Source organism: Erinaceus europaeus, chromosome 4, assembly GCF_950295315.1.
Source record: "Erinaceus europaeus chromosome 4, mEriEur2.1, whole genome shotgun sequence".
In the NCBI taxonomy this organism is placed as follows: domain Eukaryota; kingdom Metazoa; phylum Chordata; class Mammalia; order Eulipotyphla; family Erinaceidae; genus Erinaceus; species Erinaceus europaeus.
In genome coordinates, this window is record NC_080165.1 from 27,324,917 (window position 1) to 27,351,327 (window position 26,411).

At 51.1% G+C, this 26,411-nt stretch overlaps 1 protein-coding gene across 3 annotated transcripts in view; it reads left to right on the forward strand.

Annotated features, from left to right (window-relative positions):
- The window catches only part of PARVB (parvin beta), a 117,750-nt gene that overhangs the window by 25,938 nt on the left and 65,401 nt on the right, over window positions 1–26,411 (forward strand). The window contains exon 1 of one of the 3 annotated variants that reach the window (XM_060189128.1): window positions 12,695–12,719. The exons of the other annotated variants lie outside the window; for them this stretch is intronic. Within the exon in view, the coding sequence (XP_060045111.1) occupies window position 12,719 (1 nt within the window). The 5' untranslated portion in view covers window positions 12,695–12,718. Of the gene's footprint in view, window positions 1–12,694; window positions 12,720–26,411 lie in introns of those variants that run through there. 3 annotated transcript variants of the gene reach the window in all.

The following is a 26,411-nucleotide window of genomic DNA, read 5'->3' on the forward strand; positions in this document are numbered from 1 at the left end:
CCTGCTGTGCTACCGCCTGGCCCCTATTTTATTTTTATTCTTACTCTTTTTTACCAAAGCACTGTTCAGCTCTGTCTTATGGTAGATCTGGGGATTGAACCTGAGGATCTTGGAGAGCCTCAGGCATGAGAGTTTCTTTTGCATAACCATTTGCTGTCTCCCCCATCTTGATTCTCTCTTTCATAATAAATAAATGAATCTTTTCATTTTCCTCTTTTATGTCTGTTTTGCTTTTGGTAGGACAGAGAGAAATTAACAGGGAAAGACAGAGATAGAGAAGGAGAGGGAAAGATAGACACTTGCAGACCACTTCACTGCTCAGGAAGCCCCCCCTGCAGGCGGGGAGCTGGAGACTCAAACCCTGTTCCTTGTGCTTGGTAATGTGTGTGTTTACTGGGGTGCGCCACTACCCCCCCACATAAATCTTTTTTAAAAAAGAGATGACCATGATGTCTGGGCTGTGGCTCAGTTGTGAGACTGCAGGGCTTGTAGATCTGGGATTTCAGGGTTCATCTCCAGGCACTGCAAATATTGGCTCTCTCATAGCAAATATCTGGTCTCTCTCATAAATAAATCAATCTTTATTCCTTGAGGGACACTTGAACCGCTTGGAAATGGCACTGTCATGTCCAGAAAGGGGGTGTAGCTGGCCTGGCCTCTTTCCCACAAAAGCTTTGGGGAGACCTGGCTGTGGAGCCTTGTCGGAAATAACCTGGATGCTGATACTGTCTCTTCACCTGTTGCTTTCTCTGTCTCTCTCTTTCTCCTGCTTCCCCCCTCCCCCTGCCCTGCTCATCTCCACCCAGCAAACATGCTCGGTGTGTGAGCTGGTAGCTCCATTTGTGGGGAAATTAAACACATTTAAGAGTAAATTAAATTAGAGGGATCTGTGATCGTTAGCTAAGTAAATTAATTTCTGAAAACTCGTAATGTACCAAGGATACAGCACACGGTGGCATGCTCAATAAATATTTGTTAGAAGGAAGGATGATTTTATGAGCCAATCAAGTCATCTAGAACGGGCTTATTTGGTTCTGAAACTAATGAAGTGACTGTAGACAGTAACAGCTGCTAAAAATAATGTGCTTGTGAAAAAAAAAGCAAACCAGCAACCCAAATGCAGGAGAAGAGATTCTTGGTGGATTTCAACCGTACTGTGGCCTGGGCCAATGGTGCTGTGTCCCTGGAGGTGTCTGCCTCGGGGGTAGGGGGGTGGGGGTGGGGGTGGGGCTGTGACTGACTGTGGTTCCTATTATTCCATAGTCTTGAGGCTCTGAGGCCTGCACATGCCTGTGTTTGGAGCTAGCTCTGAGTGATAGCAGGTGCTGCTGGTGGGGAGGAGGCTCCGGAGACCAGAGGCTTAGCCTGGGCACCTACTTGGTATTATTTATTTATTCATTTATTTATTTATGCCTTCAGGGTTATCACTGGGGGTTAGTTTTGGCACTACGAATCCACTGCTTGTAGCTGTCCTCTCCCTCCCACCCTCCCTTCCTCCCTCCCTCCCTTCTTTCCTCCCTTCTTCCCTCCTTCCCTGCCTGCTTCTCTGCCTTCCTGCCTTCCTTTTCTTTCACCAGAGCACTGCTCAGCTTGGCTTATGGTGGTGTGGGGGATTGAACTTGAGACCTGAGAGCCTCAGGCCTGAGAGTCTATTTGCATAACCATTATGCTATCTACCCCCACTTGTGGCTTTTTTTCTTCCCTATTTTATTGGATAGGGCAGAGAGAAATTGAGAGGGGGGATAGAGAGGGAGAGAGAAAGATAGACACTTGCAGACCTGCTTCACTGCTTGTGAAGCTTCCCTCCTGTAGGCAGGGAGCCAGATCCATGCATGGGTCCTTGTGCTTAGTACTATGTGCACTTAACTAGGTGTGCCACCTCCCGCCCCCCTATTTAATTTTATTTAATTTTAATGAGAGGGAAATACAGAGGAAAAGATAGAGTGAGAGACAGACAGAGACAAACAGACCACTGCTCGGCTCTGGCTGATGGTGGTGCTGGGGATTGAACCTGGGGCCTTAGAACCTCAGGCATGAAAGCCTTTTGAAGAACCATTATGCTGTCTTTCCAATCTCCTCTTGGTATTTGTGCTGTGTCTGGATTGCTTCCAGACTTGCCTGTGTGTCCTAGACCTTTGAACCTGGGGGGCTATGTAGGGATAACTCTTTTCCTTGCCTTCCCCAAGTCTGGTGATCTGGCAGTCCTTGGAGTCCTTGGCTTATGGGGAGACCAACCTCCTCTCTGCTACTCTCCTCATGCGAACTTTTCCCATGTGTCTCTCTGTCCACATTCCCCTGGTTCTGTGAGTTGTTCTTTTAGCCCATGTACTGGGTTACTGTGGGCAAGCTCTGAACCAGGGCAGCTTCATCTTGATCAAGTCTACAGAGACTCTTTCTCCAAGCTAGGCCCCACTCACTAGTTCCTGGAGGATGTGAATGGGGGGTGGGGGTGGGGGCACACACCACATAGTCCATGGTACCCTGCCATGAGCAAGTGCCTAGAACCAGTTAGGTATTACTGTTGTTGTTGTTGTTACCGTCGATATGATTTTCCTAAGTTAGGAAGTGATAGAGATGAGCTATGAGCTATGAGCCCATAGCTGATCCTGTTTTATCTTGGTTCCACATGCTCTTTATCATCTGGGAGACTCTTAATTTTGAAGGGGGCAGAGGAGAAGGGTTAATCTTTCTTTTGTCATTGGGAAAGGCATGGAAGGCTGTTTGCCCAGCTCCCAGAGCACACACCTGGTTCTGCCCTTACAGGTTGTCTTCTACTTTATAATTTCATTCCCTATCATTTTCTTAGCCATCTGATAAAAAACAAACAAAAATTTTTGTGGAAACACATCTTTTTTTTGGTTGTTGTTTATTCACTTTTGTAAGACAAAAACTAGGAGGGGAGGCTAATTGAGAGGGAGAGAGAAAAAGACACACATGCAGCACTATTTCACTATGTATGAAGCTTCCCCTTGCAAGTGGGGACCAAGGCTTGAACCTGAGACCTTGCACAAGGTAACACATGCACTCAACCAGATATGCCACAATCTGGCCAAGGACACTTCTTTCTTTATTTTTATTTTTAAATACTTTTAAAAAATATTCCCTTTTGTTGCCCTTGTTTTATTGTTGTAGTCACTATTGTTGTTATTGATGTTGTCATTGTTGGATAGGGCAGAGAGAAATGGAGAGGGAAAGGGAAGGCAGAGAGGGGGAGAAAAAGACACCTGCAGACCTGCTTCACCGCTTGTGAAGCGACTTCCCTGCAGGTGGGGAGCCGGGGGCTCAAACCGGGATTCTTATGCCAGTCTTTGTGTTTTGTGCCACATGCGCTTAACCTGCTATGCTACCACCCAACTCCCCACTTCCTTCTTTAGAATACATTCACTGCAGTCAGTGTTGGGTCACTTAATGAGGGAGCATAATATCTTGCTCCTTTCTGACGAATGACCATTGTCCCAAAATGTGGGTGTTGGGTATAAATTTAGAATGTCATGTACTTGGTGTCAAGTATATTGGCAGGGATAAAACGATATTCTCTTTCTTTTAAAAGTCTCACTTAGCTTGTTTGACAGGTACAGAAGATGTGTTGTTAAACAGATGCAAAGACTGCTGTTATTTGGTTTTAAATAGCACTTGTCACTCTACTCGTGCTGTTTGCTTGGCATAATGGAGGGGTGGGTGTGATAGTCTCGCGATGCTTTCTCTACTTGCCATCAGAGGGAACCTTGATTAAGTTCTGACAAGGTGGCAGGGGCATTGAGAGATGTCCTTCTTGCATTAGGATGTTTGGGGGTGGGCATCTTTTTAATAACTGGGTGAGAGCACTATTTCTTTTCTTTTTTTTTTTTTTTGAAGATTTTCTTTTTTTTTAATTACAGAATTACATGTTGACAGGGGTTTGAATCCACACCATTCCCACTACCAGAGTTCTGAATCTTCACTCTCCCCACTGCAATCCGCCACGGTTCCCCTAAAGTTGTAGACATGGACCAACTATCTGTCCACATTTATACATAGTTGCCCCTTCTTTTTCTGACCCAATCCTCTCCCTCTAAGCCACTCATCACATCATAACTACCTCCATATGTCCCTCTCCATTTCTTTCTCTCTCTGGGTGCTGATGGAGCTCGAGTGCAGAGTCCCCTTATCTTCATTCTATCACTTCTACCCTGCTGGGAATATGGATCAAGGTTGTTTATGGGGAGCAGAAGGTAGGAGGTCTGGCTTCTGTAGCTGCTTCTCCGCTCAGCAGGAGCGTTGACAGGTCGATCCATACCCCCAGCCTGTTTCTGTCTTTCCCTAGTGGACCAGTGCTCTGGAGACACGAGGGTCCAGGACATGGTGAGGTCGTCTGCCCACAGAAGTCAGGATGGAGTCATGGTAGTAGCATCAGCAGCTTGGTGTCAGGAAGGTGGCAAGACCTAAGTTTGAGACAAGATGGTTAATAATGGGAACCAGAATGTAGGATCAGAGCAGATGAGATTAGGGATTTTAGGTTAGAAGAAAGCTAGGAGAATCATTTTAGACGTGTTCCTGGGGGCACACAACTATAGTAGTTTTGTTTGAGTTTGGTAGCTAGCCTGAGGTTGGATGAGAATATTGTCTGAGGGAATGGTGTTAGAGTGGAGAAAAGGGCTAGAAAGTTGGATTAGGAAAGGGAGTAGCTCCCATTCTTATTAAAAAAAATTCTGTGGCTAAAATTAACTATTTACCTCCATCCACCTGCTCCAGGGCCCATATGTTAATATTTAGTGCCAGGGCCTGTGTGACCTCTGAGACCCTGTTGGTCTGAGCTTATAGCTCATGGTCACTTCTGAGAAACATTGTAGGCTGCACTCATTTTAGGAGAGAACAATATTTTCAATCGATAACATTAAAAAAAAACATTTTTCAAGAGAGAAATTGAGAGGGAAGGGGGAACTAGCGAGGGGGAGAAGGAGAGACACCGGCAACACTGTTTCACCACTTGTGAAACTTCCTTCTTGTAGGTGGGGCCCAGGGGCTTGAACCTGGGTCCTTTCACACTCAATCAGATGCACCACCACACGGCTCCTTTTTTTTTTTTTTTAATATTTATTTGTTTTTCCTTTTGTTACCCATGTTGTTTTAATTGTTGTAGTTATTATTGTTATTGATGTCATCATTGTTGGATAGGACAGAGAGAAATGGAGAGAGGAGGGGAAGACAGAGGGGGGAGAGAAAGATAGACACCTGCAGACCTGTGAAGCGACTTCCCTGCAGGTGGGGAGCTGGGGGCTCGAACCGGGATCCTTATACTGGTCCTTGCGCTTTGCGCCACATACACTTAACCCACTGCACTACCGCCGACTTACCCTTTTTTTTTTTTTTTTAAAGATTCTATTGGGAGTTGGGTGGTAGTGCAGCGGGTTAAGTGCAAGTGGTGCAAAGCGCAAGGGCCAGCTTAAGGACCCTGGTTTTAGCCCCCGCCTCCCTACCTGCAGGGGAGTCGCTTCACAGCTGGTGAAGCAGGTCTGTAGGTGTCTGTCTTTCTCTCCCCCTCTCTACCCTCCCCTCCTCTCTCCATTTCTCTCTGTCCTAACAACAACATCAATAACAACAACAATATCTACAACAATAATGAAAAACAACAAGGGCAACAAAAGGGAAAATAAATAAATATTAAAAAAAAAGATTCTATTAATAGGCGGGGGGGGGTGGAGGGAGAGAATGAACTAGAACATCACGCTGGCATATGTGATGCTGGGGGATCAGACTCAGGCCTCATGCTTGTTCAGCACTTAGCTACTTTGCCACCTCCAGGACCACCAACAGGGAGCCAACTTCCCTTCCATCCTTCCTCACCGTGTATTTATTTTTATTTTTTAAAGATTTAGACTTTTACTAATGAGACAAAGAGGGAGGGAGGTGTTGGTATGCTTCTAAATTCTGCTTCTAAGACCCCTTCTGTTGCTTTGCTTGAGGCTGTGGTCTATTTACATCATCACTGTTTTCACTGGTTTAATCCCCATTGGTTCCCGTGTTATTTTCCTTCTCCCCACCCCCTATCCTACGTACTTCCTCTTCCTGACACTTCCACCTCAGGAGACATAAAAGACAGGGCTTTCGAATGAAAAAAGATTAGATTAGAAGAGGTCAGATTGTTGAACTGCATCCCTGCTCGTCAATAAAGATTGAATTGCGTTCCCAGCTCAGCCATGAGTCCCTGGTCGTCTGTCTCTCACCCGTGAAGCTAGCCCTGCAAATGGCGCCCGAACAGGGACTGGCAGGGAGGGAGGGAAGGAAAGAGGACAGGAGGGAGAGAGAGAAAGGGAGAGAGAGAAAGAGGGAGAGAGAACACCAGAGCACCACTCTGGTACATGTGATACTGGGGATTGAACTTGGGACCTCATGCCTGTGAGTTCATCTCCTGGATCACAACAGGAAGCTTTTCAGCATTGGAGCAGGAGGAATGGGATGAGCGAGAAGGAGTAGGTGGTGATGATGGTGGTTGCAGCCAGGAGTTTCAGGAGTTTGAACCCCTCAGTGTTTCAGGTGTGGGGACACTGCTGCTAAGTGTGTGTTACACTCAGTGGGACTTACCTTTGTAAACCCACCTGAGACTCAGTGTCTCTACAGAGCTGGGGTAAGCCTGGGTCCTTTGGCCACAAGCCAAAGGTGGGGTGACATCTGATGCCTCTGAGTCCTGAAGAAGGGAATTGGTGGAGGATCAGAAGGGTAATTTGAGCTGCTGGGCGGGGAGGTCCTGGGGTGAGAGCTTTCCTTTTAGAACGTGTTCCCTCACTCATGGTAGTTATGCTCTGCACAGTTACCATAGACTCAAACTTAGCAGCCACTCAGCCACTGCCCAGTGGGGAAACATGGGTTAGGTTTCGTTGAGCCTCTATTAATTATTTGCTTGTTTGTTTATTTGTTTTTTTCTAGATAAAGAAATTGAGAGGGGAGGGGGAGATAGAGAGGGAGAGACACCAGTAGCACTGCTTCACTGCTCGTGAAGTTTCCCCCATGTAGGTGGGGACCGGAAGCTTGAACCGGGCTCCTTGTGCCCTGTAACATGCTCTTCGAGGGGTATCACCATCCAGTCCCCCTTTGAGTGTGCGCTCATGATGTTTTTCTTCTTTTTTAAACTGTTATTTATTATTTCTTATTTTGACAGAGCACTACTTAGTTCTCGTTTTAGGTGGTGTGGGGGATTGAATCTGGGACCTTAGAGCCTCAGGTAGGAGAGTCTCTTTGCTTAAATGTTATGCTGTATTCCTCACCCCTCCTCTTCCTCCTCCTTTTCTTTTAAAATATTTTATTTAGTTATTGGATAGAGACAGAGAGAAGTTGAGAGAGAAGTGGGGGGGGGAGAGAGAGAGAGACAGACCTACAGCACTGCTTCACCACTCATGAAGCTTCCCCTTGTATCAGGGGACTAGGGTTTGAACCTAGGTCCTTGAGCATGGTTTACCAGGTGCACCACTGCCCAGCCTCCGATACTGTTCCTATCTGAATAATACGTCACCTGCAGACCAGTCAGGATAGCGGGGGCAGCTTTACTGGGGGGTATTCCTGTGCAAAGGTGCTTTTGAAAATATAGTAGTTTTGCTTTTTCACATAATTTTGATTTGCAAGACCATAAATGTTTTAGAAGTGCAATTTCTCACTTGTGCAAAACATGGTACCAGACCCTACCCCCCAGAGCACCTACTGTCCTGGAAATCATCTCCCCATCCCCACAGATAACCTGTTCTGAAATTCACAACCAGAGAGTTAGAAACTTTTGATAGTATAGTAATAATTATTAATACTTGGCTACCAGAGTTTTGATTTCATTGTTCTCACTGGACTCAATTTCCCCCCAGATAATGACAGAGGAGGAGAGACAGAGGGAGAAACACCACAGCACTGCTCCACCACTCATGAAACTTGCCCTTTGCATGGTGCTCCCACATGGTGACTGGGGGGCTAGACCCTGGGTCCTGACACATGGTAATGTGTGCACTCTACAGAGTGAGCCATCTCCTGGCCCCTGTCGTGTACTATTGATTCACTAGCATTGGACTCAAGGCCTTGTGCATCAGTGAAGCTTCTGTAACACACATTATTTATATTTGGAATACTCGTCAGTACTTGGCTCCACTGCGGGGTGTTTTAAAGAGCAAAATCACCAACAGAAAGCACAAGATGTGAACCTGGGCCTAAATAGGCTGTGGGAAGGACACTTTCTTATAAACTGAATTAAAGGAAGAGGTCAGTTCAGTCAAAGCTGTGAGCACGCAGCCTGACGTCTGCACATGCACGTGCATGTGGCCAGGTTTGTGCATGAGTGTTGACTCAAGGGGCTATAGGGGCATTTTAGTGGGCCAGGGCGTTTGCAAGTTCAGTCTCCATGAGACCCCACTGTCAAGTGTACTTGGCTAACTGTCCGTGTGTCTTTCCTAGTCCACCTTCAGCATCGTGGCTCAGAGCTGGTAGACAGATGGGCGGGCTGGGGAAGGAAGGCCCGCTGGGGCATGCATGCATGGTGGTCACTCCCCAGGAGCTGGTAGTTGCAGGCCAATGGTCACTGCTGGCCTTTGGGGCTTCCTCGGGGGCTGGTTCTCTCTGGTCTGGAGGCTGGGGCAGCCAGCCACTTCTTGCCTAGATGAGTTGCAGCCAGCTCGCTCAAGGTCACTGTGTTCAAAGGTGTCATGCACAAGCCAGCTCAGATTTCCCAGGTCCGGTGGAGCCAGTGTGTTTGCTCTGTCACCAGATTCCATTCCTCTTCCCAGACTTTTCTTCCTGTGCTTCCTGGTCTGTGGGAGGCACCCAGCGACTGAGCTCCTGCCTTCCCAGGTGTCAGGGTGCTGCCTGTGACAGGACAGGCCTGAGTGCTTGTGTGGACCCTGCCACTGTTGGGCAGAGTGCTGGTCTGGGGCGTGGGGCTGGGCTAGGGCTGTCCTCTCTGTTCAGCATCCTGGGGGTCCCTGTGTGGTGCTGGCTACATCCACACGTCTCCCATCTGCTCCCCAAGGGGGACCCTCTTTTCCCTTGGGAACAGGAACATGAGTTATGTTGGGGAGCACAGAGCTCTGCCCCCTTGGGCTCCTGTTCCTGTGTGGCCACAAGGACATGACCGAGGCTGGCAGTCCCTGCAGGGTGATGCTTCCCAAGCAAAGAGCGACAGCTGCTTCCCCAGCATTTGTGGCTGTGCCTTTTTTAAAAATTTTGTTGGGGGGGATTATGGTTTACAGTCAACGGTAAAATAGTAGTTGGTGTGACTTTTCTGTTTTCCTCATAACACTCTAGCCCCTACCTAGGTCCTCCTCTGTCATCTTGTTCCAGGACCTGAACACTACACCCCTCCCCCAGAGTTCATTTTTAAAAATATTTATTTATTTTCCCTTTTGTTGCCCTTGTTTTTCATTGTTGTTGTAGTTATTATTGTTGTCGATGTCATTGTTGTTAGATAGGACAGAGAGAAATGGAGAGAGGAGGGGAAGACAGAGAGGAGGAGAGAAAGATAGACACCTGCAGACCTGCCTTAGCGCCTGTGAAGCGACTCCCCTGTAGGTGGGGAGCTGAGGACTCAGACCGGGATCCTTACTTCAGTCCTTGCGCTTTGCGCCACATACGCTTAACCTGCCGTGCTATGGCCTGACGTACCCCCCCCCCCCCGCCCCCAGAGTTCTTTACCCAGTTCAAGTTCTGCTTTGTGTTTTCCTTCTGTTCTTATTTCTTAACTTCTGTCTATGAATGGGATCATCCCATATTCATCCTTCTCTTTCTGCCTTATCTCACTCAAGCTGCTTCCAAGATGAAGTGAAGAAAGTGAATTTACCATTTTTATAGCTGAGTAGTACTCCATTGTGTTTATAGACCACAACTTTGTGGCGGTGCCTTTGCTGGAGGTCCAGATGAGTGTTCTAGAGGCTGGGATTTGTGTTCAACAATGTTCTGGACCCTCTGATATCTGCCTTTGGAGGTGGACAGGTGTGTGTGACCTTGAAGAGGGGCTGGGCCTTACTGTAGGGCCAGGAGGGGTCTCTGGCTTTGAGACACTTGCTTGAACAGCTCCATTCAGCTACTCCCGGTATGGGGGTGCTCAGATCCCAGGGGCCTTTGCAGCTTGTTCTTTCCCTCAGTGTCTGGGTTGGGTGGGTAGTTGGAACTGGCTGGAGCTTTGGTGGAGGAATGGCATTTATTGGCTTTGACCTTGAAAAGGGCTGGGTCAGGGCCCATCCATGTTGCCCCCAGAACATATGTGGGGGGAGGCGGGGGAGCCTCTCCTTTCCTGTCTGCTGGCAGGACCCCCTGGAGACGGCTGAATTGCATCCTAGCTGAACTTCATCCTGAGAAATGATTTGGCAGTGTTCACTGACTGCCTGCTGTGTACAGGCGGGCAGAATCCGCTCCTTCTGAGTCACGATCCAGGTCATACTTCCTCCTGAAATCTTTAGCCCTTCTACTTGGTGCTTTGCTTTTAGGAACTCAGTATTTTAGGGTTTGCCAGTGAAGCTTCCCAGATCCCAGCAGAACAAGGGTGTGTAGAAGTACTTTTCCTCCATGGAAAGAAACGTTTAGTAAAAGAATAGAGTTTGACTTTCTCTCTCTTCCTTTCTCTCTTTCTCTCCAAAGTACTGCTCAGTGCTGGCTGTGGTGCTGCCAAGGACTGGACATGAGATCTCCAGTTCCAGGCATGAAATCTTTTTTGCATAATCATTCTGTTATCTCCTTGTGTCCATTCTTTTTTAAAAAAGACATATGTATATGTATTCTCTTACCCCCTCCCCCACAGCGAGAGAGAGAGAGAGAGAGAGAGAGAGAGAGAGAGAGAGAGAGACACCAGAGCACTGCCCAGCTCTGGTTTATGGTGATGCTGTGGATTGAACCTGGGACCTCAGAGCCTCAGGCATGAAAGTCTTTTTCAGATCCCCTGGCCCTCTTCTTTAGATCTTAGCAGGCGGTGCTGAGGCAGATTTAAGGTGTCTGTGACAGAAAGAAATGGTCTGTTTGCACTTGGGTCCATTGTGATAAGCCTGCCTTCTCTGAAGTACCATGTTCACTCGCCACTGGCTTTCCTCCCCTCTCCGACACTGGTGCCTGAAAGCCGGGACCTTTGCCTTTTTTGCTGCTGAGCCCCAGAGACCATCACTGTGTCTCCAGTTGTGAGATCTGCTTTGGCAGCGGTTGTCAGGGTGGCTGCATAGCTCTCCCCTTTCCATTCTCCGTGACCTTTGGCTTAGCTCGCTCGGGGAGGGTATTGTGTGGAGGGGGCAGGGCTACTGAGAGGGGACTGAGGAGCCTCTGTGCTGGTGATACTTTGCCTGGGTAGGTGGGTCAGCCGAGCCAGGGGCCGGGCAGGTGGATGTGTCTCATGCCCCCTCTTCTCATGAGAGGGCCAACGTGGGGTGCCAGGCCTCTGAGGGGCTCATGTCCTCCGTGGCAGGCAAGCCTGGGAGACAGTGAGCTGGTCCAGCATCCCCTTTGAGAGGAATACATTTTCTGGGGTAGTTTGCTGTTGTATGCTTTACATTGGGTTGTTGTAGCTCTCCCCCGCCAAGAAAATTGGATCAGTCCTGCTAATTTCGCGGGCCCGCTTGGCCCCGCCCCAAAGAACCCCGGGAGGGTTCCAGAGTTGCAGAGTTAGAGAGTTCTTGGCGCTGTCGCGGGGGGGAAAGAGGCAACAGAGTTCTGTTTGGTGATTAGTTTGGGTTAGTTTATGAATCGTTGTTCTTGAATAAAGAAATACAGCTTTCCTGCCCAGCCGTATGTCTCTGGTCGTCTCTGTTACCCGCCCGTGAAGCTAGCCCGGCCAGCTAGAGCATCCGAATTTTAACAACAGTTTGCCACTTGATAATAATAATGACCTTGCATGAGAGTGGGCCTGTGCACACTAACAATCCCTGGGGTGACCTGCCTGTGACCCTGCTCTACAGCAAGGACACCCAGGCACAATAAGCAGGCTACTGGCTCATGTCCCTGGCTGAGAGGTGGCTGGGTCCTGCTTTGACACCAGGCAGTGTGCCCATAGCCCCAAGGAGTTTAGCAGAAAGGTGGGTCCAGAAGTTCCTCTGCCTCGCTCCTGACTTTCTAGCCTCTTCTCTGGCCCTTCCTCCCTGAGAAACGAGGGCTTCCAGAAGCAGATCTGTCAGCCTCCACAGATTGGGCAGCCCTGGCTTTTATTTGGGCTCTGTTCTTGTGATTTGATTTCTGTTGTCGTGGAAACCGGGTGACAAGTGTTCCTCGGGTGCTGATCCTCTGAGTGTGGGCACCTCCCTCACTGCCTGGCTCCACACTGGGCAGGGACAGGGCATAGACCCTGTGCCACCTTGGAGACCCTGCCCTGTCTTTGGGCTTGTGGGCAGGCAGAGGTGAAAGGGCTGTCAGAGGCCCAAGCCTATTGTTCAGCTCCTGAGTGTGTGTGTGGGGTGTGGGGGCTGATAAACATGCCTGAAGTCACCCTGCAGGAGCTGGGCCTCCCTTCCTTCCTTCTGGGCCCTGTGGCTTTGTTTCCGAGGCCGTTGGCAGTGGAGACAGAAATAATATTTTGTGGTTTGCAGAGTTCTATCATTTAAGAACATCCCGGTCCTTCTGCAGCGTGGCCTCCCTCAAAGTCTCCCTAAAGGGGCCCTGTTTCTTGAACTGCAAGTCACGGCGGCATCCGGACACTGTACTTATATGAAAGTCATGCATCCCTGTGTCCCCACTGTGTGCCCACTGGCCTCCTCCTTCCCTCTGTGTGGAACGCCACCTCCAGCCGCGGCCCCTCATCAGTGAGTGTCTGTTCCCACTTGCTCTCCCTCTCACCTCGTCCCCAGCCCTGGCTCAGTCTCTGCTCTGTGGGTGGCCCATGGCTGGCCCTGTGCCAGTCCCCAGGAGGTGATGGGGGAGCCCTTGGGTGCATCTGTGGACTACACAGGGGAGTCTCTGGCTGGGTCACTTGGGCTCAGGGCCTGGAGCATTTTCAGGGGACAGTCGGTGGGGGTGTCTGTAGTGGGAGTCCCCTTGAGTGCATTTGGCTCTGTCTTTCCCTTTGAACTGACTTCTCTTGACTGGCACCTGGCCCCTCCGTCACTCTGCCTGAGAGGTGGTGCTGACTTATGTTCCAGGAGTAGTTGGGGGTTGGGGGGGGTGAAGTTGTGTTCCCAGCAGTCTGGGATGAGCCTGGATCTGCTGCCATGGGCAATGCTGGTGGCAGTTGGTGCTGTCACCTTTCTGTTCAGTCTTGTATATGTATTTAAAAATCCTTTTAATTTTAATATGAGAGAGAGAGAGGGAGAACAAGCCTGCATAAGTCTGCATATAGCACTATAGCGCTGTTTAGCTCTGGCTTACGTTGCTGTGGGGGATTTGGCCTGGGACTTTGGGGCCTCAGGCATGAGAGTCTTTTTGCAGAACCATTATGGTATCCTCTCCCCCCCCAACATTAAATTTTTAAAAAAATTTTATTGCCACCAGCATTATTGCTGGGGCTTGGTGCCTGCACAAACCTACTGCTTCTGGCAGCTTTTTCTTCCCTTCCCTTCCCTTCCCTTCCCTTCCCTTCCCTTCCCTTCCCTTCCCTTCCCTTCCCTTCCCTTCCCTTCCCTTCCTTTTTCTCTTTCCTTTTCTTCTCTTTTATAAGACAGAAATTGAGAGGGGAGGGGGAGGTAGGGGCAGAGAGAAGTTGTGAAGCTTCCTCCTGCAGGTGGGAATGTGGGTGGTGTTGAACTCAGGTCCTTGCACATGGTAAACGTGCCACTGCCCGGCCCCCAGACTTCCTGCCTGTGATGTGGGAACAGTCCAGAGCCCTGGGGACACTCCAGTCTTTTAAGTGTTTCACCTCAAGCAGCGCTTGCAGCATCTTTGTCTTGGGCGTGAGGAAAGCTGAGCTCGGGGCAACTGAGTCTTGGTCTTCAGGTCTCCTGGGTAGTGGGGGCTGGAGACAGTGGCTGCATTGGTGTTGGCACCTCAGACTGGAAGACTGTGCCTCTGGCATCTGCTCAGTGAGCTGGGGTGGTGCTCTCCACAATGTCTGTCCTGTGAGGGGTTACTCTCGTTTGTCAGAGGCCTCTTGCAAATGCTCTTTCCCCTCTGTTGGGGGGAAGAGACACTGTTTCCCTGGGTGCTGCCCGCAATGTGCTGAGTCCGGATCCTCAGGTGACTGAACTGACAGTCCTTCCTCCCCAAGGCCACACACTGCCATCCCCTCAATGGCTGACATTCTTGAGTGGGACAACGGGTCTGATAGTAACAGATGAGCCTGGCTGGGTCTGGGGGGGGGGACAGTGCTGGCCGTTGGAATCAAAGTCTGGTCCCCCCCTCTTTTAATAAAATTTTATTTATTTATTGGATAGAGACAGCCAGAAATTGTAGAGGAAACGGTGAGATAGAGTGTGAGAGAGACAGAGAGACACCTGTAGCATTCCTTCACCACTCATAAAGCTTTCCCCCCACAGGTGGGGACCAGGGGCTTGAACCTGGGTTCTTGTGAATTGGAACACAGGTGTGCCACCCCCGCCCCCATCCCCGGCCTCCTCTACCAGAGTACTGCTCAGCTCTGGCTAGTGGTGGTATAGGGGACTGAACCTGGGGCCTTGGAGTCCCAGGCATGAGAGTGTTTTGCCTAACCGTTATGCTGTCTCCCTGAGAGGGACTGGACTCACCATCTTCTCAGTGAGTACCTCCCCCCTATTCACTGCTCCCCCAACTAAACCTGCTTCCTAGTCATGAACCACCCTATGCCCCAAGCCAGATCCCACAGTCATGACCGTGTGTGTGTGTGTGTGTGTGTGTGTGTGTGTGTGTGTGTAAGGAAGAGTCCCTGTAGGGTCCTTCCTGTGGAGCAGGAGGGAAGCACTGAACACCCTTCCTAGGGCCCAGCATTGGCCCCACAAGCATCTTCAGGGCCCCCAGTAGTTGTTCAGGAAAAAGCACCTGCATGCTTGTTGGGCTGAGCTTCATTGACGGGAGACAGACGACCTGGGTGGGACTCATGGCTGGGTTGTACACAGTATCTCTTTATTCATGCAGGACGCAGCGCAATCTATACCAAGCTAAGCTAAACTAACAACTAACTAAAACGAACAATGTTGTCTTTATATATACTTCCCAAGTAGGGTGTGAACAGGATGTGACGCAGAGAGGGTGGAGAGAAAAGTGACTGGTGAAAATCAGGGTGTGACAAGGAGAGGATCAGGGTGTGACAAGGAGAGGGGGTGGAGCAGGTGAGAATTCTACCACTAAACCACCAATGCCCTGGAGGGAAGGTGGTGCTTTATGTAAATATAAAAGTGATTTATGTAAATAGACGGCAGTGGTTATGTAAATAGAATACAGTGGTTATGTAAATAGAATAGTGTTAAGCAGGGGGGATTAAACTAATGAAACAGAAGGGGTTTTTAGAAGCATACCAACAGTGCTGAGTCCACAGCCTGGCCTTACTCCTGACGCTGCTTTACAAGGCCTTGCGCTGCCATGCCCCGAGACTCACTGGGGAAAGGTGGGAGTGGGGCTGGGGGTGGTGAATAGGCACTGGCCACTAGTGCACTATAGTCCTCATGGTCCCCAGGCTCTGTTGGAAGTCTCCAAGGGCAACTAGTTGAGATGGCACTTGGGATGCACTTTCTCTGGCTGAAAGGCACGAGTGCTGCTGTGAGCAGAGTTTCGGTCAATGCTATTTCAGGAGACTGGAGCCCAGAGAGACCCCTACCCCCACCTGTAGCTCTGTGGCACCTGCCTCTCTTCCCAACCCTCCCCGACTTTGCGTTTGTTCCCAGTGTCTTTGTCACCTGCTTCTAGGCCTGGCGTCTACTTGAGGACCTGGAGTGATGAATGGGGTCCTGTTACTTAGTGCATTTATTCCAGGTCTTCTGCTAGGAGGGTGGGGAAGACTTCAGTTCTATCTCTGAAGACAGAGAGAGAGAGAGAGAGAGAGAGAGAGAGCCAGCCAGAGTTCTACTCCAATACATGCAGGGTCAGGGATTGAACTGGGAGCCTCAGGTGTTCTGGAAAGCCTAGGAATGCAAGCCCTGAGCTCCACCTGCTGAGCCATTTCCCCAGCCTCTTCTTGTTCCAGCACCTTCCTCGTCTGTTCTGGGGACCCTCTTGAGACCACCTTCGAGGTGCAGAAGAAGCCCCCAGGGTTTGATGTGGCCGCTCTCTACATCACTGTCACCTTTGAATGGTGTCCTGCCCTCCCTGGCCCCACTTCCACTCCTTATTGCTCCCCTTCTCCCCTTTCTGTTCCCCGCCCCCTTCCCTGGACTCTGAGAGCTCTCCAGAATTTCTTTAATGTCTGTGACCTTCCTGGGCCTGTTGTTTTGCTGTGAGGACTTTGTAGTGGGACAGACTTGGCTCCCATGTGAATGCCACCACTGGGCCATCTCTCCTTGGACAAGTCACCTGCCTGTGGAGTTTCTAGTCGCTGGGCTGTGGGGGCTCCTTCCTGGCCACTAGGAGCAGACAGGAGCCTGTGTCAGTGGATGTGGGAGGGCGGGCTCCCCCCAAGGTAGGCTTCCTTCATCCATGGCACAAGCCAGAAGCCTGTCCCAACCCTAAGGCCATCTCACTGTCTTTCAGGTTGGGCCTGGACAGGGGCAAGAGTAGGGCACCCAGGACTAAAGAGCTGGCAGTTTGTGGCTGAGCAGGGCTCTCTAACTCTTCCCTGGCTTATCAGCCAAATCCTGGGACAGGGTGACTCAGATAGAAAGGACACACATCCCACCCCCACGGGGAATCCAGGGATGGAGGACTGGCACCCTCTCCCTCCTCCTGGCTTCGAGGCTTGGCTCTAAGTTGCATTCTCCAGAAAGCTTGCCTGACTTTCCTTCCACCCACCCCCTTCCAGGTCCCTGGCATTCTCAACTACTATTATTCTATCGTTACCATTTGCCTCTTGTGAAGCTTTGCCCCCCCTGCAGGTGGATGGGGAGCCGGGGGGCTTGAACTGGGTTCCTTACACTGGTCCTTGCACTTTGCTCGCTTAACCCGCTGTGATACCGTCCGCCCCCCCCCTTTTTAAAGAAAAAATATTTATTTATTTATTGGATAGAGACAGAGAAGTTGAAGGGAGAGGAAGAGATATAGGAGAAAGACAGAGAGACATCTGCAGACCTACTTCAACCACTTGTGAAGCTTCCCCTCTACAGGTGGGGACTGAGGGCTCGAACCTGGGTCCTTGTGCACTATAACACATGCGCTCAACCAGGTGTGCCACCAGCCAGTCGCATGCCCTTGAGGCTTTGCTGAGCATTAGTGGAGAGCTTAACTGCGGCTCAGGCTTGCATTCTTAGAAGCTGCAGAATCCCAGTAGGGGACTTGATGCCATTGTACTCATGTAGTCAGCACACACCTGTGCTCCAGAGCTGTGGTGGACTCAAGAATCCAGACTCCAAAAGTTAGAGACACTGAAACATGAAATAGCCAGTAAGTAGGTGCTGGGAGGTGGCACACTCAGTTGAGCGCACATGTCACCATATGCAAGGACCCAGGTTCTAGTCCCCGCTCCCTACCTGCAGGAGGTGAAGCTATCTCTCTCTCTTTCTCTCTCTCTCTGTGACTCCCCCTCCCCTCTCAATTTCTCTCTCTCCTATCAAATAAAACAGAAAAAAAAAGGGGAAAAAATGGCTGCTGGGAGGGGTGGATGATTCATAGTGTCAGCATTGAGCCCCAGTGATAACCATGGTGACAATAAAATAGTAATCATAAAGAACATATAATGAGTGAGTATCCTGGGCAGGAGGGAAGTAGAGTGCGGTTCTAATCACCTAGAGTGGTGGCTGGTCTGGAAGAACATTCCAGAAGCCTGAGAAGGGGTCATCGACCTACTGCTAGGACGAGTATTCCAGAAGACACACAGGCAGATGGAGAGGAGCCTGGCTGCTTGGCAGAAGCCCCTCAGAGTAGAGCCCCCCCCTTCCACCTCCACCTGTGGCCCCCACGGCCTCCTGGGTTGAAGAGCATGACAGAGGAAGGTCCCTCAGCCTCATGACCTGGGTTGGGGCTGGTGACACTTCCAGCAGTGGCTGTCCAGGCTGCACACTTGGCTGGCCCCGTCATCTCCTCCTGGTCCAAGCTGTCACCACTGTCCAGAATGTCCCCACTGCTTGAAGCCCAGTGGCTTCCTTGGGGAGGGAGGATGCCCAGTTGCCAGGGAAACTCAAGGTAAACACCCAGGGCCTTGGTCGAGAGGCCGAGCTCCTTGCAGCCCCTGAAGCAATGCCCCCCACCCCACAGCACCTCACCCCCCAGGAATGAGGGTGTGTGGGCTGAGGGGCCGTGGCATCTTTCTCTCTCTTCCCCTTCATCTGTGCTTGCTGCAGCCCCTGGCCCTGTGGTGCAGGCATGCAGGGCTTTGAGGTGACTCTGGGGGGGGCACTCACTGTGAGGAGGAGGATGGGCAAGGGGGCTGCAAAGCTGGCTTCTGCCCTTGGACCCCCGTTCAGGTTCATGCCTGCCCAGCAAGCACTGGCAAGGAGGTGTCCTTTCTGCTGTGGTGAACAGCCACTAGGGGGCGCCATCCTTCTGGTGTTACTCACACACCCTTTCCCCAGGGTTCCCCTAGCTGAGCCTTGCTGTGACCCGGTTGTGTTGCGTTAGGTTTTGCCTAATAACTTAATGATTTAATCTTATTTTCTCAGCAGCCTACACTCTAGACTTACCGGGATGAGAAAGGATTACCGTTTAGATTAATTTTATGCAAGTTTTGCTGCATGAGGGACCAGCAGTCTGTGCCTCACTGGCCTTATTGTCCCCCAACTCCCCATTTCTGATTTCCTTCTCTGTTTATTAAGAACATTTCTCTTCTGCCTTTGCCTTCTCGGGCTTGTCCCCAGGCAGCTTTGTTCCCTCCTCACCAGTGGCGCACATCACAGACCCTGGCTTACCACCAGGGGAGATGGCATGTGGCTTTTTGGGGGTGATTTTGGGTTTCTTTGGGATTTTACAATCCCTCTGCTCCACTTCTGACTCTTCCTCTCTTGGTGACTAATGACAGATTTTCATGACCGGTGACTGAAATGGCTTTCAAGTTCTGGCTAAGCAGGGGCAGCATTGATTGGTGGAGTTGGGCAGGGTGCACCCCCAAATGCATCAAGGCAGTGAAGCTGAGATCCTAGCACTTTGGTTTTGTTAGGAGGAGTCCTGGCCATTTGGGCTGAGAGGTGGCTGGAGGCCGGATTGGATGGTCCTTTTAGGGATGGGTGGAGGGCACCGGCATTTGGGGTTTGGGTCCAGCTATTCATCAGAGGGGTGGGGGCACTGGACAGGAGAACACACTAATTGATGGCCAGAGCCCAGGCCCCATGGGAGATCCACCCCACCCCCTTCTGCCCAGATATACACACTTGCCAAATGTGGCCTGCTTTTGGGTCTTAGTACGCAGCTGCATTTTGACTTCATTCAGAGTCACCAGAGTATTATTTCCTGGTCCCTGCAGATCCCCAGCTTCCTCCTCCTGGTTACTGCTCCCCGCTGCTGGCGGCTGGGTCCGGCTTGTTGCTGGTGGACTTGGGGTGGGGGTAGGGACCTTGCATTTTGCACAGTTAGTGTGGGCGGCAGAGCGGGCAGGGCTGGGCTGTTGCTGCGTCTTCCAGCTGCCATCCTGGTGTTTTCTGGAGAGTTGAGGCTCTGCTAGAATGCAGCCTCATTAGCTAGTCCGTTTTCAGTGTTCCTATTGATCAGCAGTAAATGCAGGAGCGTCTGGAGGAGCTTGTGTCTGGTTTATGGTGGATGTTTCAGTGCTAGATTCTTGGGGGATTGGAGGCCTGAAGGCACTCAGCTCTCTGAGTCATCAGAACAGTTACTGATGGAGGCTGTTCCACACCTGGGCCCTGGCAGCTGACATGGAGGCTTTGGGAATTGGGTTGAATCTGGTTCTGATGTACAAGCCCACCTTTGTGGGGTCTCCTTTGGGTGCTGGGACATGGCTGACAGAATTTGACCTCTGCCGGCTGGGGGTCTGTAACTCAGCAGTGAGACCCTTTGTGCACCCCCAGGTGGGAAACCGGAGGTTAGGACTGTGTGTGTGAGTCCGTGATTGAATCGGGCCTGGTGCCACATGGTGTGGGCTGGTGACTTTCCACAGTGTCAAGCCCTCTCTGTCCCTAGCACAGGTGGGGACAATAGGGGAGGCGAGGCCAAAGCTTAGTTAAGCTCCTTGACTACTTTTTTTTTAAAAATATTTTTTAACATTGATTTCCTTTTGTTGCCCTTGTTGTTTTATTGTTGTAGTTATTGATGTAGTCGTTGTTGGATAGGACAGCGAGAAATGGAGAGAGAAGAGGAAGACAGAGAGAGGGAGAGAAAGATAGACACTTGCAGACCTGTTTCACCGCTTGTGAAATGATCCCGCTGCAGGTGCGGAGCTGGGGGCTCAAATAGGGATCCTTACACCTGTCCTTGTGCTTCGCGCCACCTGCGCTTAACCCGCTGTGCTACCGCCTGGCGCCCCCTTGACTACTTCTATCGTCATTATTATTACTATTATTATGTATTAAGGCTTCACACCTGCTTAGTTTTTTTTTTTTTTTTTTAGTCTTCACCAGAGTTTCACTGCTCTGGGCTGACTTTTTTGGGCAGAAAGAGAGAGGGACAGAGACAGAGAGGGAAAGGTGCCATAGCACCAAAGCTTCAAGCAGTGCAGGGGACTCTGGACTTGAACCTGATTTGTGCATGTGGCAAAGCAGACACACTGTCCAGGTGAGCTATCTTGGCGGTCCTCTTGTTCTCTCTCTTTTTTTAAAAAAAGAATTTTTTTTTTCCCTCCAGGGTTATTGCTGGGCTCCTTGCCTGCACCATGAATCCACTGCTCCTGGAGGCCATTTTTTCCCCCTTTTTCGTTGTAGCCACGTTGTGGTTATTATTATTGCCATTGTTGATGTTGTTCATTGTTGGATAGGATAGAGAGAAACGGAGAGAGGAAGGGAAGACAGACAGGGGGAGAGAAAGAGAGACAGCTGCAGACCTGCTTCACCGCCTGTGAAGCGACCCCCCTGCAGGTGGGGAGCCGGGGGCTCGAACTGGGATCCTTACATTGGTCCCTGCGCTTTGTGCCACATGCGCTTAGCCCAACCCCCAGAATATTTTTATTATCGTTATTTATTAGATAGAACAACCAGAAATCGAGAGGACTGGGGGAGCTAGAGAGGGAGAGAAAAAGAGACACCTCACCACTTGCAAAGCTTTCCTTCCCCCTGCAGGTGGGGACCAGGGGGCTTGAACTTGGATCCTTGAACTGTAGTGTGTGTGCTTAACCAGGTGCACCACCACCTGGCCCCTCTTATTCTCTTTTAATTTTAGGTAGAGACAGGTAGAGAACGAGAGGGTGGAGAAGAGGAGAGACACCACCACACCTGTTGTCCGTGGTACTCCCACGTGGTGCTGGGGGTTTGAACCCATGTCTTTGGGCATGGTACAATGTGCACTCCACTGGGTGAGCCATCTCCCAGCCCTCTCCATGACTGCTTGCTGCGCCCTCTTGTTGAATTAACTGTCACAACAGCCCTGGGGATGGGCCTGCTGCTTCAGGGGGGAGCTGCTATAAGATGGGAAGAGTTTAAGCCCTCCACTCCCCGAGATCACAGGCCTTTGCGTGCTGAGTGTATTCCCTGTCCACCGTCCTGCCCACACTCACCCCAACCCAGGGCTGGGGGCCTTGTGGCAGAGAGTGAAGGGTGCCTTCTGAGCAGCACCCATCTGAACATGGGGGGATGTTTGGGGGCAGATTTCAAAAGAGCAGCTCGTTAGGCCACCCTGTGCCACTGTAGGGTGTGGTGCTCCCGGGAGGACCAGCTCACGTCAAGGCTCTGGACTTGAACCTGGTTCAACCTCCCTGCCTGGCCCTGAGCAACTCAGTGCAGGGGGGGGGGGCACGCAGTGGGGAGATGTTTCAGCCTTGTCTGGGGAGGCCAGCGAGGTGGGCCTGTCACCATTTTGTTCTGGGCACGGGGTCTGTGAAGGGCAGACTGGAAGAGGATGCTGACCAGAGGTTTAAGCACCTCGGCTTCCCTGCCCCCCCTCCCCCAGTCCTGAGCCCCTCAGGAGTCTCCCACTTGCTCTGGGAGAGGCACCTTGACCAGCCAACACACTTGCTTTCCAGCTGAAAAACCACACCCAAGGGTGGCTTGACCTCAGAGGCTCCGGCATCCCTTTTGCATTGGAAGCCCATGTGGTCCTGGTCCCTCTTGTCCTGCTTTCTACTGGCTGGGCGTACAGGCTGGGGGTGGGGTGGTCCGTGGTAACCCTGACGTTATTTTTAAAAAATACTGTATTTATTTGTTTATTTCTGCATAGAGACAGAGAAAAACAGAGAGGGAAGAGGGTGCAGAGAGAAAGAGAGACACCTGCAGCCCTGCTTCACTGCTTGTGAAGCTTTCCCCCCTGTGGGTGGGGACTGGGGACTTGAACCCGGGTCCTTGTGCATAGTAACCTGCATGTTCTATTAGGTGCACCACTGCTTGGCCCAGGTATCCCTGACATTTAAAGTCCACCTGGGGAGGCCGGGTAGTGCACCTGGTACTATGTACAAGAACCTGGGTTCAAGCTCCCCCATAAGGGACCCCCCCGGGGGGGCGGTTGGAGATACCTTCAAGGTGATGAAGCAGGTCTGCAGGAGTCTTTCTTTCCCCCTGTCTGCCTCCCCCTCCCCTCTCAATTTCTTTGTTCTATCAGACAAAATAGAAAGGAAAAAGGAAAACACTGCTGCCAGAAGCCTTGGGTTCATAGAGCCCCACTGAGCCCCAGCTCACACCTGGGATCCTTTCTTCTTGCTTTTTCTCACAGGCAGTTCTTTTTTTTTTTTTTTTTTTTTTAACCAGAGCTCTGCTCAGCTTTGGCTTCTGGCTTCTGGCTTCTGGCTTCTGGCTTCTCGCTTATGGAGGTGCAGGGGGTGGGAGGGCTAACAGGGGACTGAACCTGAGACTTTGGAGCCTCAGACGTGAGAGTCTCTTTGCATAACCATTGTGCTACCTACCCTTGCCCTTTTTCTGCATTTTTTAAAACAATTATTTATGAAATGGAAATATTGACAAGACCATAGGATAAGAAGGGTACAGTTCCCACCACAGAAGTCCATATCTTGCCCTCTCCCTTGGTAGCTTTCCTCTTTTCCCCTTTGGGAGCATGGACCTTGTGCAGGGCAGGGTCATTATGAGGGTTGCAGAAGGTGGGAGGTCTGGCATCTGTAATTGCTTCCCCACTGAACATGGGCGTTTACAGGTTGATCCATATTCCCAGCCTGCCTCTCTCTTTCCCTGGTGCGGTGGGGGTCTGGGGAGGCGGGGCTCCATGACACATGGTGGGGTCGTTTGCCCAGGGAAGTCAGGCTGGTGTCTGATCCTCTGGGGTGAAGAGTTGGCAAGGACAGTCTTCTCAGTGAGGACATTATCTGTCTGTCACCGTGCTCCAGGTGCTGTGCTGCAGTTTCCTCTCTGTGCAGCTGCTGCGGGTCCGCCCACCAGACCTACTTTCTAGGACCAGCTCTCTCTGACCCTCCCCCCCTCCAGTACTACAACAAGTGTTCAAGCCCTGTGCCCACAGTGGGGGCTCTGGGAATGGAGCTCCAGGGGCCGCTTGGCCCAGTAAGCCCCTAATTGTAGGGCAGAATCCCCCTCTGGAGTCCTCACCCTCTGCATGGCCACGCCGCCGTTATTGGGATCTTGGTGGCCCATGGCAGCGGCTAATGTGAACCTTAATGGAAACTTGCTTTTTCTGTCCAATTAAATGCCTGGAAGGGGCCTGTTTGCCAGAGCAGCCTGTCCCTGGCTCCCCCGACACTACTGAGCTAACCTAAATGCTCCATTCAGTTTTGGAAACCCACTGACCTGCTTGCTATTTGCCCTGTGCCAGCCCTGTGCAGGGTAGGGAGTCAGGGTCACAGGCAGCACCAGTCCTCTGCACTCTGGGGCTGGGGTGGTCCGAGTTCATGACTGTCAGACACACATGGAGCTGTGGGTACCCAGAAGGGGGACCCTGACTGCCTGGGTGATCAGAGACTGCTTCCTGATGAAGCTGGGGGGCGGGTGGTAGAGGTGATCAGGTATAAAATGAAGGGCATTGCAGTTAGTGAGGTGATGGGTGTGGTGGTTTGGGCTGGGCCTATTGGAAGCCTGGTAACTGCAGCTGCAAGGATAAAAGAGGGGTCTTGGGCACCATTCTGAAGGGGTTGTGTTTTATCCTAGAGCTGGTGGAAGCCACGAGCTACTTCCTCTCCCCCCAACTCCTCTCCGCCTCTGATCTCTCCCCAGAGTGGGCAACATGGCCAGCTTGAGTGCCAGAAGCACTGCTGCATCTGAGGGCTCTCAACCTTTAAATGGATAGAAAGCATCCAAAATATCAGGCTTCAGGTCAAGCTTGATCCAGTCAAGTGGAACGTGGGCCCAATGTCACGCTGCACAGAATGCTAAATACCATCACAGCAGCCTTTTAAGGGAGGAAAAGGCTCTTTGTTGCCACTGGGACACTCTGGAGGCAGGAACACCTGCTCAGAAGAGTCTTTGCTCCTTTGCTCAGGTTGAAGGAGGGGCTGGAAAACCAGGAGGTGGATTGAGGGAAAATCAGATGGGGAGTGAGGCCATCATATCCCTGAGCCTCCTGGGTCACTTCGTGACTTCTGCATGATGGCAGGCTTTCTCTGCATTTCCTCTTAAAACAACCTTGTAACAGGTCTGAACTCTTCCCATTGTCCTGAGGGACCAAGGGAAGCTGGACTAGGATGGGGCTGTGCCTGTCTGATCCTTAGCCCTTCTCAGCAAATAAGGTTTTAACATTTTGCCTGTTCCTCACAGAGCAGTTCCTGGGAACTGAGTGTTGAGAGTCACTATCTTTGGTTTGTCCTGGTTTATCAATGTGTCCCGATAGGTTCGCATTGAGTCTTTGGCTCAAATGGACACGGGGTTCACAGAGCAGGAATGACACTGATTCTCTCCACAGGCAGGAAGTGGGCTGTGATTGTCTTTGTTCCTGCTGGAAGCTAGGGTGTGTGTGTGTGTCGGGGGGGTGGGGGTCCTGTGGGCTTGTCCGGCCCATTATTCACTGGCTGGGCCAGCTGCGGCAGGTAACATGAAGGAGCACAGTCACTCACCAGTTTGGATAAGAGTCCAGGCTGGATGCAATGATATCTGCTGGGTTCTTGCTGCTCCAGTGAGCTCCCTGCACCAGTGCCACCTGGGAGCCATGGAGCCTGTCCCTGTCCCTCTGGCCTTCTGCTAGCCCTGAGCATCCTTCCTGCACAACCATTTGGGGTGCTCAGGAGGGCTGAGGGTTATCAAAGGCTCCCCACAGACTCTGGCTGATGGCAGCAAGAGAGATGATCCCAGGTGGGACAGGGCCATTCATGGGGGCTGTGTCAGAGCCAGTCCTGGTCCCCTTCAGCCCTCAGTGCCCCTGCCATCTTTCCCCTTTTGACAAGTGCTGTGCTTGTGTGAGGGAATAGGGGCCTGATGAGGCACGAGGAAAGGTGCCCCTGGGTGCTAAGCTCTGGGGGTGCCCTGCTCAGTTCAGCAGAAGGGGTGTTTCTTGATTGTGGAGTGAATGTGGGAGTTGTCTGGGGAGGTCAGCTGCTCTACCCCAAAAACTTTGGGTGTCTCTCCTGGTCCCCACACCAGGGCCCGTGCTCTCTGTGAATTACTGGGGGCTCTGCACACACACACACACAGAGTTCCCCTTTGGACCACCTGCAAGTAAGCTCGGGCTCTTGAGGTCCTGTGAACCTCACCCAAGGCACTGGGGGCCTCCTGCAGGTAGCTTGGGCCCTGCATGGCTGCTCCCCAAGTCTCCTCATCCCAGCAGAGAGCTTTGAGTCAGCTGCCCTCGTTCCCCACCAGTCCCCTTCCCTGCAGAATCTATTGCCACCTGCTCTGGACCCCTCGACGGTACCCTGAACCCCACCAGATCAGTCCGTTGTGTTATTCTTTTCTTTTTGCCTCCAGGGCTATTGTTGGGGCCGGCACTGAATCTATGACTCCTAGTGGGCCACTTTTTTTTCTTTTTCTTTCTAATTTTTTTATTAGAACAGAGAGAAATTGAGAGGGGAGGGGAAGATTGAGAGAGGGAGAGAAAGATTAGACACATGCAAACCAGCTTCACCACTAGTGAAGTGAACCCCCTGCAGGTGGGGAGCGGGGCCTCGCACCTGGGTCCTTGTTCTTGATGATAGGTGTGCTTAACTGGATGCACCACTCCATGACCCCCTCATTATATATTCTTTTTATTTTAAATATTTATTTCCTTTTGTTGCCCTTGTTTTATTGTTGTAGTTATTGATGTCGTCATTGTTGGATAGGGCAGAGAGAAATGGAGAGAGGAGGGGAAGACAGAGAGGGGGACAGAAAGATAGACACTTGCAGACCTGCTTCACCACCTGTGAAACGACTCCACTGCAGGTGGGGAGCCGGGGGCTTAAACTGGGATCCTTATGCAGTTCCTTGCACTTTGAGCCACGTGCACTTAACCCACTGAGCTAACACCTGACTCCCCCTCATTATATA